General features: G+C 39.8%; 1 protein-coding gene across 1 annotated transcript in view; it reads left to right on the top strand.

The window, feature by feature from the left end:
• The window catches only part of FAM151B (family with sequence similarity 151, member B), a 34,629-nt gene that overhangs the window by 8,270 nt on the left and 10,958 nt on the right, over positions 1-15,401 (top strand). The window contains exon 3 of the mRNA XM_010863361.1: positions 10,001-10,166. Coding sequence (XP_010861663.1) covers positions 10,001-10,166 — 166 coding nt within the window. The remainder of the gene's footprint in view (positions 1-10,000; positions 10,167-15,401) is intronic.

Consider the following 15,401-nt stretch of genomic DNA (forward strand, 5'->3'; position numbering starts at 1 on the left):
TCCTTGGAAGGAAAGTTATGACCAACCTAGATAGCATATTCAAAAGCAGAGATATTACTTTGCCAACAAAGGTCTGTCTAGTCAAGGCTATGGCTTTTCCAGTGGTCATGTATAGATGTGAGAGTTGGACTGTGAAGAAAGCTGAGCGCCAAAGAATTGATGCTTTTGAACTGTGGTGTTGGAGAAGACTCTTGAGAGTCCCTTGGACTGCAAGGAGGTCCAACCAGTCCATCCTGAAGGAGATCAGTCCTGGATGTTCATTGCAAAGACTGATGCTAAAGCTGAAACTCCAGTACTTTGGCCACCTCATGCGAAGAGTTGACTCATTGGAAAAGACTCTGATGCTGGGAGGGGTTGGGGGCAGGAGGAGAAGGGGAAGACAGAGGATGAGATGGCTGGATGGCATCACTGACTCGATGGACGTGAGTCTGGGTGAACTCTGGGAGTTGGTGATGGACAGGGAGGCCTGGCGTGCTGCGATTCATGGGGTCACAAAGAATCGGACACGACTGAGCGACTGAACTGAACTAGTGGTAAAGAACGGCACTGCCAGTGCAGGAGATGTTAGAGAAACGGACTCAATCCCTGAATCTGGAAGATCCTTGGAGGAGGGCATGGCAACCCACTCCAGTGTTCTTGCCTGGAGAATCCCATGGACAGAGGAGCCTGGCATACTACAGTCCATAACGTTGCAAAGAGTCGGACATGACCGAAGTGACTGAGCACACACGCACGCATGATCATTACACAACCTTCTGAATATTCTGAAAACCACTAAATGGTATGCTTTAAAAGAGTAATTTTATAGCTTGTGAATTATATATCAATTTTTAAAAATAAAAGAATAGGAAGAAATGTATCTATTATTTGCAGACAATATAGTTTTATATTTAGAAAATCAAAAAGATTCTACAGCTAAATGATTGTTATTCATAGGTTGATATAGACAATCTCAACCTTTTGACAATATAAAAATCAAAGCAGAAAATAAATTGGATTTCTATGTAACAGGTAAAAATTTGGAAGCAATCTTTAAATTTTATGGTTTGTAATAGTAAATGTAGAAGTCTCAGACCTAGAAATAATTTAATTAAATATGACTACTTCTAGCCTTGTTTTAAAAATAATCAATGGAAGTCATTTCCAATTGCTGCAGTCTGCTGTTGATCTGGGAATTTTTCATAGGTTACTTAGTTTTCAGATAATATCCTCTTTACTTTCTCCTAGTCAACCAGAACCCCAAGTTTTATAATTTGGGGTGTACTTTTTATCAAGTCCCTTTTTTCAGTCCTGGCTAATCTAGCAATTTCTTTCAAACACAAAGGAAAAAAAACAGGTTCTTGGAGACATGTATTACACTGCTTTATCTCATTTCTTCCAGAATATTTAAATTTAGTACAACTGTTATTAATGAAGCTGTTTCTGTTTTCATTAATATGTGATATTGGATTTTCAACAATGTCTGTGATTTAAAGCAAAGTACAGGAGGAACAATGTAGGAGTGCCATTTGTGGACGTAAGAGTTGCATCGTCAGCACAGCTGATCTCGGAATAGGCAAAATTGTTTACAAAAGTTATTACATATGATGTTATTTTTTGTTATAACATTTCTGCATGTAGATTTTTAAAATGTATATTAAAAGAAATGCTGGTTAAAAATAGAAATTATTAAATCTCTTTGAGAATAAAAAATGTAGTATTTTTAAAAAACCTTTGTAACATTTAGGAAAAGTGTGACTATAGTCATCAACTAAATGTATTAATAAAAATATAGTAAATTGTTGCATTAGGGATGTAAACAGTATAAGCAAGATAGATAATTTTAACTTCATTTCTATAAACATATTTCTTTGAGTTTTGTTTTAGTGTAAGTAGCATCAGTTTGGGATTTTCTTGTGTAGAAAATCACAAAAAACCCAAAGCTGTTTTCTATTGTCTGGCTCTTGTCAAAAGTTGGGGCTCCTGTGGTTGGAGTGTTAATCTTGATGTGCAGACTTCTTCCTGTGACTCTCCCTGAGATGGGAAACATGGTGACCAGGCAGTCTCCCAAAGCAGAGGCATACCCTGACCTTCAAAAGCCTTCTACCCAACAGCAGTTGGTGGGAGAATAGCGAGAGAGGCTGGGCATCTCACATACATGTCTCCAGGCCAGGCTTCCCTCTCTTCTGAGCACTAGTCTATACAACTTTTTATTTGCTCTTTTCTTCACGCTTACTCCTTGGAAGGAAAGTTATGACCAACCTAGATAGCATATTCAAAAGCAGAGACATTACTTTGCCAACAAAGGTCCGTCTAGTCAAAGCTATGGTTTTTCCTGTGGTCATGTATGCATGTGAGAGTTGGACTGTGAAGAAGGCTGAGCGCTGAAGAATTGATGCTTTTGAACTGTGGTGTTGGAGAAGACTCTTGAGAGTCCCTTGGACTTCAAGAAGATCCAATCAGTCCATTGTGAAGGAGATCAGCCCTGGGATTTCTTTGGAAGGAATGATGCTAAAGCTGAAACTCCAATACTTTGGCCACCTCATGCGAAGAGTTGACTCATTGGAAAAGACTCTGATGCTGGGAGGGATTGGGGGCAGGAGGAGACGGGGACGACAGAGGATGAGATGGCTGGATGGCATCACTGACTGGATGGACATGAGTCTGGGTGAACTCTGGGAGTTGGTGATGGACAGGGAGGCCTGGTGTGCTGCGATTCATGGGGTTGCAAAGAGTCAGACACGACTGAGCGACTGAACTGAACTGAACTGTGCATCAACAGAAAATTGGATTAAAGATTTACTGAGTGTGGCCCCACTCATCAGAACAAGACCCAGTTTCCCGCTCAGTCAGTCTCCATCAGGAAACTTCCATAAGTCTCTTATTCTCATCCATCAGAGGGCAGACAGAATGGATACCACAATCACAGAAAACTAATCAAACTGATCACATGGACAACAGCCTTGTCTAAACTCAATAAAACTGTGAGCCATGCCCTGTCGGCCACCCAAGACAGATGGGTCATGGTGGAGAGTTCTGACAAAACGTGGTCCACTGGTGAAGGGAATGGCAAACCACTTCAGTTCTTGCCTTGAGAACCCCATGAACAGTATGAAAAGGCAAAAAGATAGGACAGTGAAAGATGAACTCCCCATGTTGGTACGTGCCCAATATGCTACTGGAGAACAGTGGAGAAATAGTTCCAGAATGAATGAAGAGATGGAGTCAAAGCATTTAAAAACAACACCCAGTTGTGGATGTGACTGGTTATGGAAGCAAAGTCTGATGTAAGGAACAATATTGCATAGGAACGTGGAATGTTAGGTCCATGAATCAAGGCAGAAGTGGTCAGACAGGAGATTGCAAGAGTGAACATCAACATTTTAGGAATCAGTGAACTAAAATGGACCGGAATGTGTGAATTTAACTCAAATGACCATTATATCTACTACTGTGGGCAAGAATTCCTTAGAAAAAATGGAGTAGCCCTCACAGTTGACAAAAGAGTCTGAAATGCAGTGGTTGGATGCAGTTTCAAAAATGACAGGGTGATCTCTGTTTGTTTCCAAGGTAAACCATTCAATATCACAGTAATCCAAGTCTGTGCCCCAACCAGTAATGCTGAAAAAGCTGAAGTTGAACAGTTCTATGAAGACCTACACTACCTTTTAGAACTAAAACCCAAATAAGATGTCCTTTTCATTAAAGGGGACTGGAATGCAAAAGTGTGAATTCAAGAGATAACTGGAGTAACAGGCAAATTTGGCCTTGGAGTACAGAATGAAGCAGGGCAAAGACTAAAAGAGTTTTGCCAAGAGAATGCACTGGTCATAGCAAACACCCTCTTCCAACAACACAAGAGACGACTTTACACATGGACATCACCAGATGGTCAACACCGAAATCAGATTGATGATATTCTTTGCAGCCAAAGATGGAAAAGCTCTATAAAGTCAGCAGAAACAAGACCAGGAGCCCACTGTGGCTCAGATCATGAACTCCTTATTGCCAAATTCAGACTTAAATTGAAGAAAGTAGGGAAAACCATGAGACCATTCAGGTATGACCTAAATCAAATCCCTTACGATTATACAGTAGAAGTGACAAATAGATTCAAGGGATTAGATCTGATAGATAGCCTGAAGAACTATGGACGGAGGTTCATGACATCGTACAGGAGGCAGGGATCAAGACCATTCCCAAGAAAAAGAAGTGCAAAAAGGCCAAATGGTTGTCTGAGGAGGCCTTACAAATAGCTGTGAAAAGAAGAGCAGCGAAAGGCAAAGGAGAAAAGGAAAGATATAAGCATCTGAATGCAGAGTTCCAAAGAATAGCAAGGAGAGATAAGAAAGCCTTCCTCAGTGATCAATGCAAAGAAATAGAGGAAAACAATAGAATGGGAAACACTAGGGACTAGAAAATTAGAGATACCAAAGGAACATTTCATGCAAAGATGGGCACAATAAAGGACAGATATGGTATGGACCTAACAGAAGCAGAAGATATATAAGAAGAGGTGGCAAGAGTACACAGAAGAACTGTACAAAAAAGAGCTTCATGACTTAGATAATCACGATGGTGTGGTCACTGACCTAGAGCCAGACATCCTGGAATGCGAAGTCAAATGGGCCTTAGGAAGCATCACTAAGAACAAAGCTAGTGGAGGTGATGGAATTCCAGTTGAGCTATTTCAAATCCTAAAGGATGATGCTGTGAAAGTGCTACTCCATATGCCAGCAAATTTGGAAAACTCGGCAGTGGCCACATGACTGGAAAAGGTCAGTTTTCATTCCAATCCCAAAGAAAGACAATCCTAAAGAATGCTCAAACTACTGTACAATTGCACTCATCTCACATGCTAGTAAAGTAATGCTCAAAATTCTCCAAGCCAAGCTTCAACAGGACGTGAACCGTGAACTTCCAGATGTTCAAGCTGGATTTAGAAAAGGCAGAGGAACTAGAGATCAGATAGCCAACATTTGTTGGATCATCAAAAAATCAAGAGAGTTCCAAAAAAACATCTGCTTTATTGATTATGCCAAAGCCTTTGACTGTGTGGATCACAACAAACTGTGGAAAATTCTGAAAGAGATGGGAATACCAGACCACCTGACCTGCCTCCTGAGAAATCTGTTTGCAGGTCAAGAAGCAACAGTTAGAACTGGACATGGAACAACAGACTGGTTCCAAATCAGGAAAGGAGTATGTCAAGGCTGTATATTGTCACCCTGCTTACTTAACTTATATGCAGAGTACATCACAAGAAATGCCAGGCTGGATGAAGCACAAAATGGAATCAAGATTGCCGGGAGAAATATCAACAACCTCAGATATACAGATGACGCCACCCTCATGACAGAAAGTGAAGAAAAACTAAAGAGCCTCTTGATGAAAGTGAAAGAGAAGGGTGAAGAAGTTGGCTTAAAACTCAACATTCAGAAAACTAAGATCATGGCATCAGGTCCAATCACTTCATGGCAAATAGATGGGGAAACAAGGGAAACAGTGAGAGACTTTATGTTTTAGGGCTCCAAAATCAGAGCAGATGGTGATTGCAGCCATGAAATTAAAAGACGGTTGCTCCTTGAAAGAAAAGTTATGACCAACCTAGACAGCATATTAAAAAGCAGAGACATTACTTTGCCAACAAAGGTCTGTCTAGTCAAAGCTTTGGTTTTTCCAGTAGTCATGTATGGGTATGAGAGTTGGACTGTAAAGAGAACTGAGCACCATAGAATTGATGCTTTTGAACTGTGGTGTTGGAGAAGACTCTTGAGAGTCCCGTGGACTGCAAGGAGATCAAACCAGTCAATCCTAAAGGAAATATGTCCTGAATATTCATTGGAAGGACTGATGCTGAAGCTGAAGCTCCAGTACTTTGGCCACCTGATGCAGATAACTCACTAGAAAAGATGCTGATACTGGGAAAGATTGAAGGCAGGAGGAGAAGGGAACGACAGAGGATCGATGGTTGGATGGTATCACTGACCTGATGGACATGAGTTTGAATAAGCTCAGGGAGTTGGTGATGGACAGGGAGACCTGGTGTGCAGCAGTCCATGGGGTCGCAAAGAGTCAGACCCAACTGAGTGACTGAACTGAACTGAATGTCCATCACATTCTTAATTGTGTCTGCTAACCTGTATTTCCTATGATCCTTCCTCTCTCAGTAAGTGGCACCATAATCTGCATATATTCTTAAGCCAGAAATCTGGGAGTCATCTATTCTTTGTCTTTTTTGTTGTTGTTGTTGTATCTACTCTATTGGACATTATAATTCTATTCCAAAATACATTTTGAATTAGTCCACATCTCTCTATCTCTGTTATCTTCACCCTAGTCCAAGCCACCATGATCTGTTGCCCTTACTACATGGCTTCCATTCTTATTCTTAAAAGAAACCATCAGGAACATAATTTATATGGAGCCTGAGACTCTTGCCACTGCCATTTAGTGATTTTTTTTTCTACTCATGGGAAATGAATGGAGTTAATAAATGGAGAAACTGACTATTACTTTTAAGGAATTTGAAAGCCTATGTGTTCCTTTACAACTGCACTGATAGACAAGATAGAATGCCTACATATGTTATACTAAATACCACTTTACTGAGAAATCATGTTTGTGTGACTTATAAAACTAGACAGAAGCTTGACCTATTTCATCTTAGATATAGCTCTGTTTAACTTTTTTTGAGAAACTGCCAAGCTTTTCTGAAGCAGCTGAGTGGGTTCTTATATTCTCACCAGCAAAGTGAATGATGTTTCCAATTTCCCCATGTCCTTGTCAGCATTAGTTATTGTCTGTCTTTTTCATTATAGTCATCCTAGCATTTGTGAGTTGGTATCTCATTGTAGTTTAGATTTGCATTTCCCTGAAGATTAATGATGTTGAGCATCTCTTCATGCACTTATTGGAAAATCACCTGTATGTGCAGCTGAGTAGCTTTTTCAGCCTATTTCCTGCCTGTAGAAATTGGAGAGTTCATAGACTTCTTTTAAAAATCCTTCAAGCTGGGCTTAAGCAGTATATAAACTGAGAACTTCCAGGTGTACCAGCTGGGTTTAGAAAAGGCAGAGGAACCAGAGATCAGATTGCCAACATTCCTTGGATCATAGAGAAAGCAAAGGATTTCCAGAAAAAACATCTACTTCTGCTTCATTGACTACGTTAAAGCCTTTGATGGTGTAGATCACAACAAACTTTGGAAAATTCTTAAAGAGATGGGAATACCAGACCACCTTACCTGCCTCCTGAGAAACCTGTATGCGGGTCAAGAAGCAACAGTTAGAACCTGTCATGGAACAACAGACTGGTTCCACGTTGGGAAAGGAGTATGTCAAGACTGTATATTGTCACCCTGCTTATTTAACTTCTATGCAGAGTACATCATGTGAAATGCCAGCCTGGATAGATCACAAGTTGGAATCAAGATTGCCAGCAGAAATAACAACAACCTCAGATATGCAGCTCATACGACTCTAATTGCAGAAAACAAAGAGGAATGAGAAAACCTCTTGATGAGGGTAAAAGAGGAGAGTGAAAAAGCTGGTTTAAAACTCAACATTCAAAAAACTAAAATCATGGCAACCAGTCCCATCACTTCATGGTAAATAGAAGAGGAAAAAGTGGAAGCAGTGACAGATTTTATTTTCTTGGGCTCCAAAATCACTGCAGATGGTGATCGCAGTGATGAAATTAAAAGATGCTTACTTCTTGAAAGGAAAGCTGTGCCAAGCCTAGACAGTGTATTAAAAAGCAGAGACATCACTTTGCTGACAAAAGTCCATCTAGTCAAAGCTATGGTTTTTCCAGTAGTCATGTATGGATGTGAGAGTTGCACCATAAAGAAGACTGAGTGCTAAAGAATTGATTCTTTCAAATTGTGGTGTTGGAGAAGACTCTTGAGAGTCCCTTGGACTGCAAGGAGATCAAACCAGTCAATCTTAAAGGAAATCAGTCCTGAATATTCATTGGAAGGACTGATGCTGAAGCTGAAGCTCCAATACTTTGGCCACCTGATATGAAGAGCTGACTCATTAGAAAAGACTCTTATGCTGGGAAAGGTTGAAGGCCAAAGAAGGGAGTGGCAGAGGATGAGATGGTTAGATAGCATCACTGACTCAATGAACATGAATTTGAGCAAACTGCAGGAGATAGTGGAGGACAGAGGAGGTTGGCATGCTGCAGTTGATGGGGTTGCAAAGAGTCGGACATGGCTTAGCAACTGAGCAACAGCAACAACAGACCTCTTTTCATTTTAACTCTCTCTCTTTTTTTCAGGTCCAAGTCTATAACAGCTCTATTAAAAATGTACTGGGATTTTTATATATCAAGTTATAAACCATCCCTTTAGTCAAAAGCCTTACTGCCAAATCTCTTTGAGGCAGGTCTCTGTCTGCTTTGGTTTGCTAGTTAGGGTGCTATGGGATAACACCTTTAAGATTCTATAAATTCTTTTATCTAGCTGTATTGGTACCCAAGGCTCCATATTTCTCAGGTCTTAATAAAGTGTCCTGTAGTTGTATCCTTGATTTGGCCTTGATCCTGAGGCTATAGTTTACTAGCAGCATCCTGGACTTGACTTTTGGACTGAGGCTTTCTCTTCCTTTGAGAATCTTTCGCCAGATGGAGAGAGTGGTTTTATTTTCTAACTCACACGAGTTCTGATCTGGAAATATTTCCTCTTTATGTTGCTTAAAATCTAAACAGCTAATTATTTAACTCAGCTCTTTCTTCCCATCTTTTATCATAGGAACTAAAAGAAGCCAATTAACGCTTTCAACATTCTGCCTGGAAACCTCCTTAGCTAAATCCAAAAACCCATTAGGTATCCTATCTATCTTCCACCAGTTGCTACACGTGCCAGTGTTGCCAGAAGTTTCACCATGATGTAAAAATAATTTTCTCACTGCTCTTCCAACCTCTGTTAACAGTGCCTTTCTAGAATCTACTGGATTCCAAAGCCCGTGTCACACTGGAAGCCAGTGCCCTGCTTCCAGATAACTATTTCTGCTTGTTTTCTAATACTGTGTAATAAATTACCTCCCAAACTTAGTGGCTTCAAATAACAGGGATTTATTATCTTTGCTGATTTTGTGGGTCAGATAGTGGTTCTTCTCTTCCATGTGGAATAGGATGAGGACATGTTGCTGCACTTGGCTAGTTGCTCAGCTAGGCCTGGAAATTTTGCAATGGCCTCACTCCCGTGTCAGAGACCTAATGCTGTCTGTCAGGCATGAAGCCTTAGTTTTTTTCTGTGTGACTTCTCTCTCTCTATGTGGTTTCTGAGTCTTCAGAATTCTTACCTGAACTTCTTTATGTGGTAACTGGCTTTCCAGAGGACAGAAGCAGAAGCTGCCAGACCTTTTAAGAGCTAAGCCTAGAACTGACAGTTTTGCTTCAACTTTCTTTTGTTGGTCAAAGCAAGTCACAAAACCAACCCAGACGCAAGGGGAGGAAAAAGAGATGAGAAGATAGCAGGATTGTTGTCAGACATCTTTGAAGGTAGTCCACTAAAGCCTGCTCAGTCACACTCAGTGACTAGTGAAGCTTCTTACCCATTCCGGGGATGTGCGCTTCTACATAGTAGCTAAGCTTTGGGTCAAAGAATTGAATCTATAGCATAGAGTTTCAAACATAAACAATAAACACCTATAGTTTCTAATTTCAGGAATGAGAAGATAAAAGTACTATTTGTGTTCTCAGAAGCTTCAACAAATACTTATGAACTCACTTATGAAGGTGAGTACACACCTCACTTTGCTGTGTACTGGGAAGAAATTCATTAGGACAACAGTTTGAGTGTGACCTAGGCAAAGATATTTAACTCCTAACCACCTGTTTGCTCATGACTAACAAACAAGGGCAACGTGCAAGGCCTGACATAGTACCTGGCACTTAGTTATTTCTCAGTAAATATTATTTTCTTTCCTCCTTTTTATCTTCCTCCAAAGGATACTGGACATGCCATCTGCTGTAGTCTCTATTAACACTAACATAGATTCTTTTATGTGGACAGGTACTGCTCATATGATAGAGGCCGATGTCATTCTTCCAAGTGATGGATCAGAACATGGCCAGCCAATCATGGCCCATCCTCCAGAAATAAACAGTGATAATACTTTACAGGAATGGCTGGCTGAAGTTATTAAAACCAATAAAGGCATAAAGCTGGATTTTAAGAGGTATTTGTACAAACATGTTCAGTCTCCTGGTTGTTATAGAATAACAATAAGGGAAAAAAATCAGTAACTTCATATATCTGTACCTAAGTAACTTTATACTTTATCTAAATTGAAAATAGAATTGCAAATTTTATTTTTCAGGAATGGACCAAAGATCCACAGAGTTGTCTGCTAATATTGTTTCTTGGGAACGTTTTGAGGCTAAATTTAAGTTAATTTTTATAAAGGAATTTATCATAACTGACCATTGTAATAATAGAATGGTAAATTTTTTTTTCTATGTGAATAACTCCCAATAACTTTTAAAAATTTTAATTGGAGGATAATTCCTTTCCAATGTTGTGTTAGTTTCCACTGTACAATGAAATGAATAAGCTGTATGTGTATGTGTATATATATATAAGTTCTCTTGAACTTTCCTGTCCCCCACTGTCCCACTCTTCTAGGTCATCACAGGCCACCGAGCTGAGCTCCCTGTGTTACACAGCAGCTTCCCATTACTATCTGTTTTGCACATAGCAGTGTATATATTTCAGTGTTACTCTCTCAATTTGTCTCACCCTCTCCTTCCCCGACTATGTCCACAAATCCATTAGAAAGAAAGTGAAGTCACTCAGTTGTGTCTGACTCTTCGCAACCCCATGAACTGTAGCCCACCAGGCTCCTCCGTCCATGGGATTTTCCAGCCAAGAGTACTGGAGTGGGTTGCCATTTCCTTCTCCAGAGGAGCGTCCTGACCCAGGGATTGATCCCAGGTCTCCTGCTTTATAGGCAGACGCTTTACTGTCTGAGCCACCAGGGAAGTCATAGAGCAATACAAGTCCACAAGTCCATAGAACAATACATTTAAGATGCTACTTTCATTAAGAAGTAGTCTGAGAGAGAGTTGGCAGTAGTTGGGTTAGTTAATGCATTTCCTACTTGATTTGTGTTATTATATTTGGGAAATTATTTAGAATTCTTTAATTACTGAAGAGTTTCTTAAAAATAATGTTTTAGAAACACTGATAATGAAGAGAGCAAGATTAAGTATCATTTCCTTCTCTGTGACCATCATGGAAAGTTTTACTTTTGTGGTATTTTGGCAGTGTAAAAATTATAGGTAAAGCCAGGGATTTATTGTGACACCGTAAAAGCTCTTCATGAGACCCATGAAGGCAACTGCTATGAGAATCTAGGATGTGAACAGTATTTTAAAATTTATCTTTGAACAGTATTTTAAAATTGAATCATCTCAAGAAATGAATAAGGATTGGAAATCTTATTCATAGGGTTTTAAAAAACCTAATAAGTATTTAATCATTAATACTCGGTGAGCAAAACTTTAGATCTCCTTGCCTTTTCATTTGTTGTGGGGCTAAATATACTAGTAAACCTCTTTATACTGTGAGTGAAAGCTATTGTAAAATCTTAAAGCTTTTAGAATGGTGAATAGTCCAACTCCATTTTATTGACAAAGGAACTTAGTCCTGAAAAGGTTACGTAACAACAGCTAAACTTGAGAGCTGAGCTAGGACCAGATTCCAGGTTTCCTAGAGCCAGTCCAGTGTTCTCTGTGATGCTGGTTTAGTCACTCAGTTGTGTCTGACTCTTCGCAGGGATTGAACCAGCATCTCCTGCATTGCAGGTGGTCTCCTACATTACAAGTGTATTCTTTGCCGACTGAGCCACCAGGGACCATGAAATAAAGTATTTAATCCTTAATGCTTGGCGAACAAAACTTTAGATCTCCTTGTCTTCTCACATGCTCAGTTTCCTTTTTTTTAATGTTTACCATTGCCCATAGACTTGTTCTGTATGTAATATATACTTTGACTCCTCACCAGTCAGATCAGCTCATTCATTCCTAAATGCTAACAGTCACCAGTAAAAGGCTGTGCCATTAGAAAAAGATTTTGCATGTTTTCTGATCATACATACTTGAAGGGGAATGAATTTAACTAACAATTATGTAAACACATGCTGTGTGTCAGACACAGTTCTAAGAGTAAGAGCGTGCTCAGTCGCTCAGTTCTGTCTGATTCATTGTGACCCTAGGGACTGTCGTCTGCCAGGCTCCTCTGTCCATGGGATTTTTCCAGGTGAGAACACTGGAGTGGTTGCCATTTCCTCCTCCATGGTCTAAGAGCATTCAGTGTTAATTCGTTTAATCTTTATAACAATCCTGAGACGTAGGTTCTTTCTATTCTCATCCTCCAGATATAGGAACAAAGGAATATATAGATTAATTGGGAGAGAATTGTTATTTTAAAATATTTACACATTGAGTCTTCCAGGCTAGGAATATAGTATATTATTCTTTGTAGTAAACATTGTATTTTGCTGTTGGGCAAAAGTTTATCCTCAGTCTTTTTTTTTTTCCTACCCAAATATGGCGTTTCCTCCACATTTACGGAGAAGGCAATGGCACCCCACTCCAGTACTGTTGCCTGGAAAATCCCATGGATGGAGGAGCCTGGTGAGCTGCAGTCCATGGAGTCGCTGAGGGTCGGACACGACTGAGCGACTTCACTTTCACTTTCCACTTTCATGCATTGGAGAAGGAAATGGCAACCCACTCCAGTGTTCTTGCCTGGAGAATCCCATGGACAGAGAAGCCTGGTAGGCTGCAGTCCATGGGGTCACACAGAGTCGGACACGACTGAAGCGACTTGGCAGCAACCACATTTACTCTTCCAGAAGAATTTTGTAATTATTTTGTAAAGTTCCAGAAATTTTTTTCTTAATATAGGTTTTGTTTTTCGTATTGGAAAGGGAAAGTGGCGGTACTATAGTCTTTTGCATTAGTGATAATTAAAACATTTACTTGTAAAAGAATATTAAAATATTAAATAGTTAAATATTAATAGTTATACTATTTCATTAATAGTTAATAATTAAAATATTAAATAGTTAAATATTAAATAAAAATATTTAAAAGTATATTAAAATCTTACTTCATTATGTTCTGTGTCTTAGCTCTTTATGTTTGACTGTGCAGTGCTTTGCACATGGTAGACACCTAATATATGCTGTTGCAATATCAGTTTGGGGGAGAATGTGCTGAGACTATATATTATTAGATGGCGAGCCATCATTAAACAGTCTAATGTCAGTTTACTAAATTGAGAAAGGCTAAGAAGCTTCCTGTTGAATATAAACGGGAAGTTAGTGATTAACCCAACTGCACAGACACCAGATTTCTTAAGAAAGCAGAATCATTTCTAGAAAAGGAGAGGAGGTCAGCTGTAAGACATGTGTGGATTAGTTTAAGGTTTCCTTCTGCTCCACTTCTGAAGAGCAGAACCCCACCGGCACTTAGCTGCTGCTGTGGGACTTTCAGACAAGCAAGCTTTGGAGTAATAGGTATAAGTTGCTTAAGTACCTTGTAATAGGTACAGGTAATAGGTAAGCAAGCTTCGGAGTAATAGTACAAGTTACTTAAGTACCTTGTAATAGGTACAAGGTACTAAAAATGAGGGAATTTTGTAGGTAGTACAGTTGGCCAGATCTCAGAATTGTGGTTTTTAACACAGCATTGATACCATTCAAGGCAGAAAGCATTTGAGACAGAGAAATGACAGCATCTATATTAGAATCTGTTAGGTCCTGCATTAGAGTTTTTTAACCCACTATAATCTAGGGCCTGCATTTCAGGGGTATAAGAATGAGAAAAAAAGCAGCTTATTACATGGGAGCAGAGTTCAAGAGAGGCTGATTTCCTCTGGTTTTAGTGAACAGTATCCTTGCTCATTAATAAATATGACCCTATAGAAGCAGAAGAGATCAAGAAGAGATGGAAAGAATACATAGAACTGTACAAAAAAAGAGTTTAATGACCCAGCTAATGACGATGGTGTAATCTCTCACTCAGAGCCCAACACTGTGGAGTATAAAATCAAGTGGGCCTTAGAAAGTGCTGCTACCAATAAAGTCAGTGGAGATGATGGAATCCTTGCAGAGCTATTTAAAATCCTAAAAGATGATGCTATGAAAGTGCTGCACTCAGTATGTCAGCAAATTTGGAAAACCCAGCAGTGGCTGGAAAAGGTCAGTCCTCATCCCAATCCAAAGAAGGGTAGTACTAAAGAATGTTCAAACCACCAGACAGTTGCACTTATCTCCCATGCTAGTAAGGTTATGCTCAAAGTCCTCCAAGCTAGGCTTCAGCGTTACGTGAACTGAGAGCTTCCGATGTCCAAACTGGGTTTAGAAAAGACAGAGGAACCAGAGATCAAATTGCAAACATTCGCTGGATCACAGAGAAAGCAAGGGGATTCCAGAAAAATATCCATCTCTGTTTCATTGACTATGCTAAAGTCTTTGACTGTGTGTATCATAACAAACTGTGAAAAACTCTTAGAGAGATGGGAATACCAGACCATCTTACTTGTCTCCTGGGGAACCCGTATTTGGGTCAAGAAGCAAAAGTTAGAACCCTGTATGGAACAACTGAGTGGTTCGGGATTGAGAAAAGAGTACGAAAAGGCTGTTTATTGTCTCCCTGTTTGTTTAACTTATACACAGAGCACATTATGCAAAATGCCAGGCTGGATGAGTTACAAGCTGGAATCAAGATTGCTGGGAGAAATATCAACAACCTCAGATATGCTGATGATACCACTCTAATGGCAGAGAGCGAAGAGGAATTCTTAAAAGAGTCTCCTGATGAGGGTGAAGGAGGACAGTGAAAAAGCCAACTTAAAACTAAATATTAAAAAAACAAAGATCCTGGCATCCGGTCCTTTCACTTCATGGCAAATGGAAGGGAAAAGGTGGAAGCAGTGACAGATTTTTTCTTCTCGGGCTCTAAAATCACTGCTAATGATAACTACAGCCATGAAATTAGAAGATGATTGCTTCTTGGCAGGAAAGCTATGACAAACCTAAACAGTGTGTTAAAAAGCAAAGACCAAAAAAAAAAAGCAAAGACATCACTTTGCTGACAAAGGTCCATATAGTCAAGGCTATGATCTTTCTGGTAGTCATGTACAGATCTGAGAGCTGAACTATAAAGAAGGCAGAACGCCGAAGAATTGATGCTTTCGAACTGTGGTGCTGGAGAAGACTTTTAAGAATCCCTTGGAAAGCAAGGAGATCAAGCCAGTCAATTTTAAAGGAAATCAACCCTGAATACTCTTTGGAAGAACTGATGCTGAAGCTCCAATACTCTGGTCATCTGATGTGAACAGCTGGCTCATTGGAAAAGACCCTGACGCTGGGAAAGACTGAAAAGGCAGGAAAAGAGGGCAACAG

The sequence above is a fragment of the Bison bison genome, unplaced genomic scaffold (genome assembly GCF_000754665.1).
Source record: "Bison bison bison isolate TAMUID 2011002044 unplaced genomic scaffold, Bison_UMD1.0 scf7180017864490, whole genome shotgun sequence".
Lineage (NCBI taxonomy): Eukaryota > Metazoa > Chordata > Mammalia > Artiodactyla > Bovidae > Bison > Bison bison.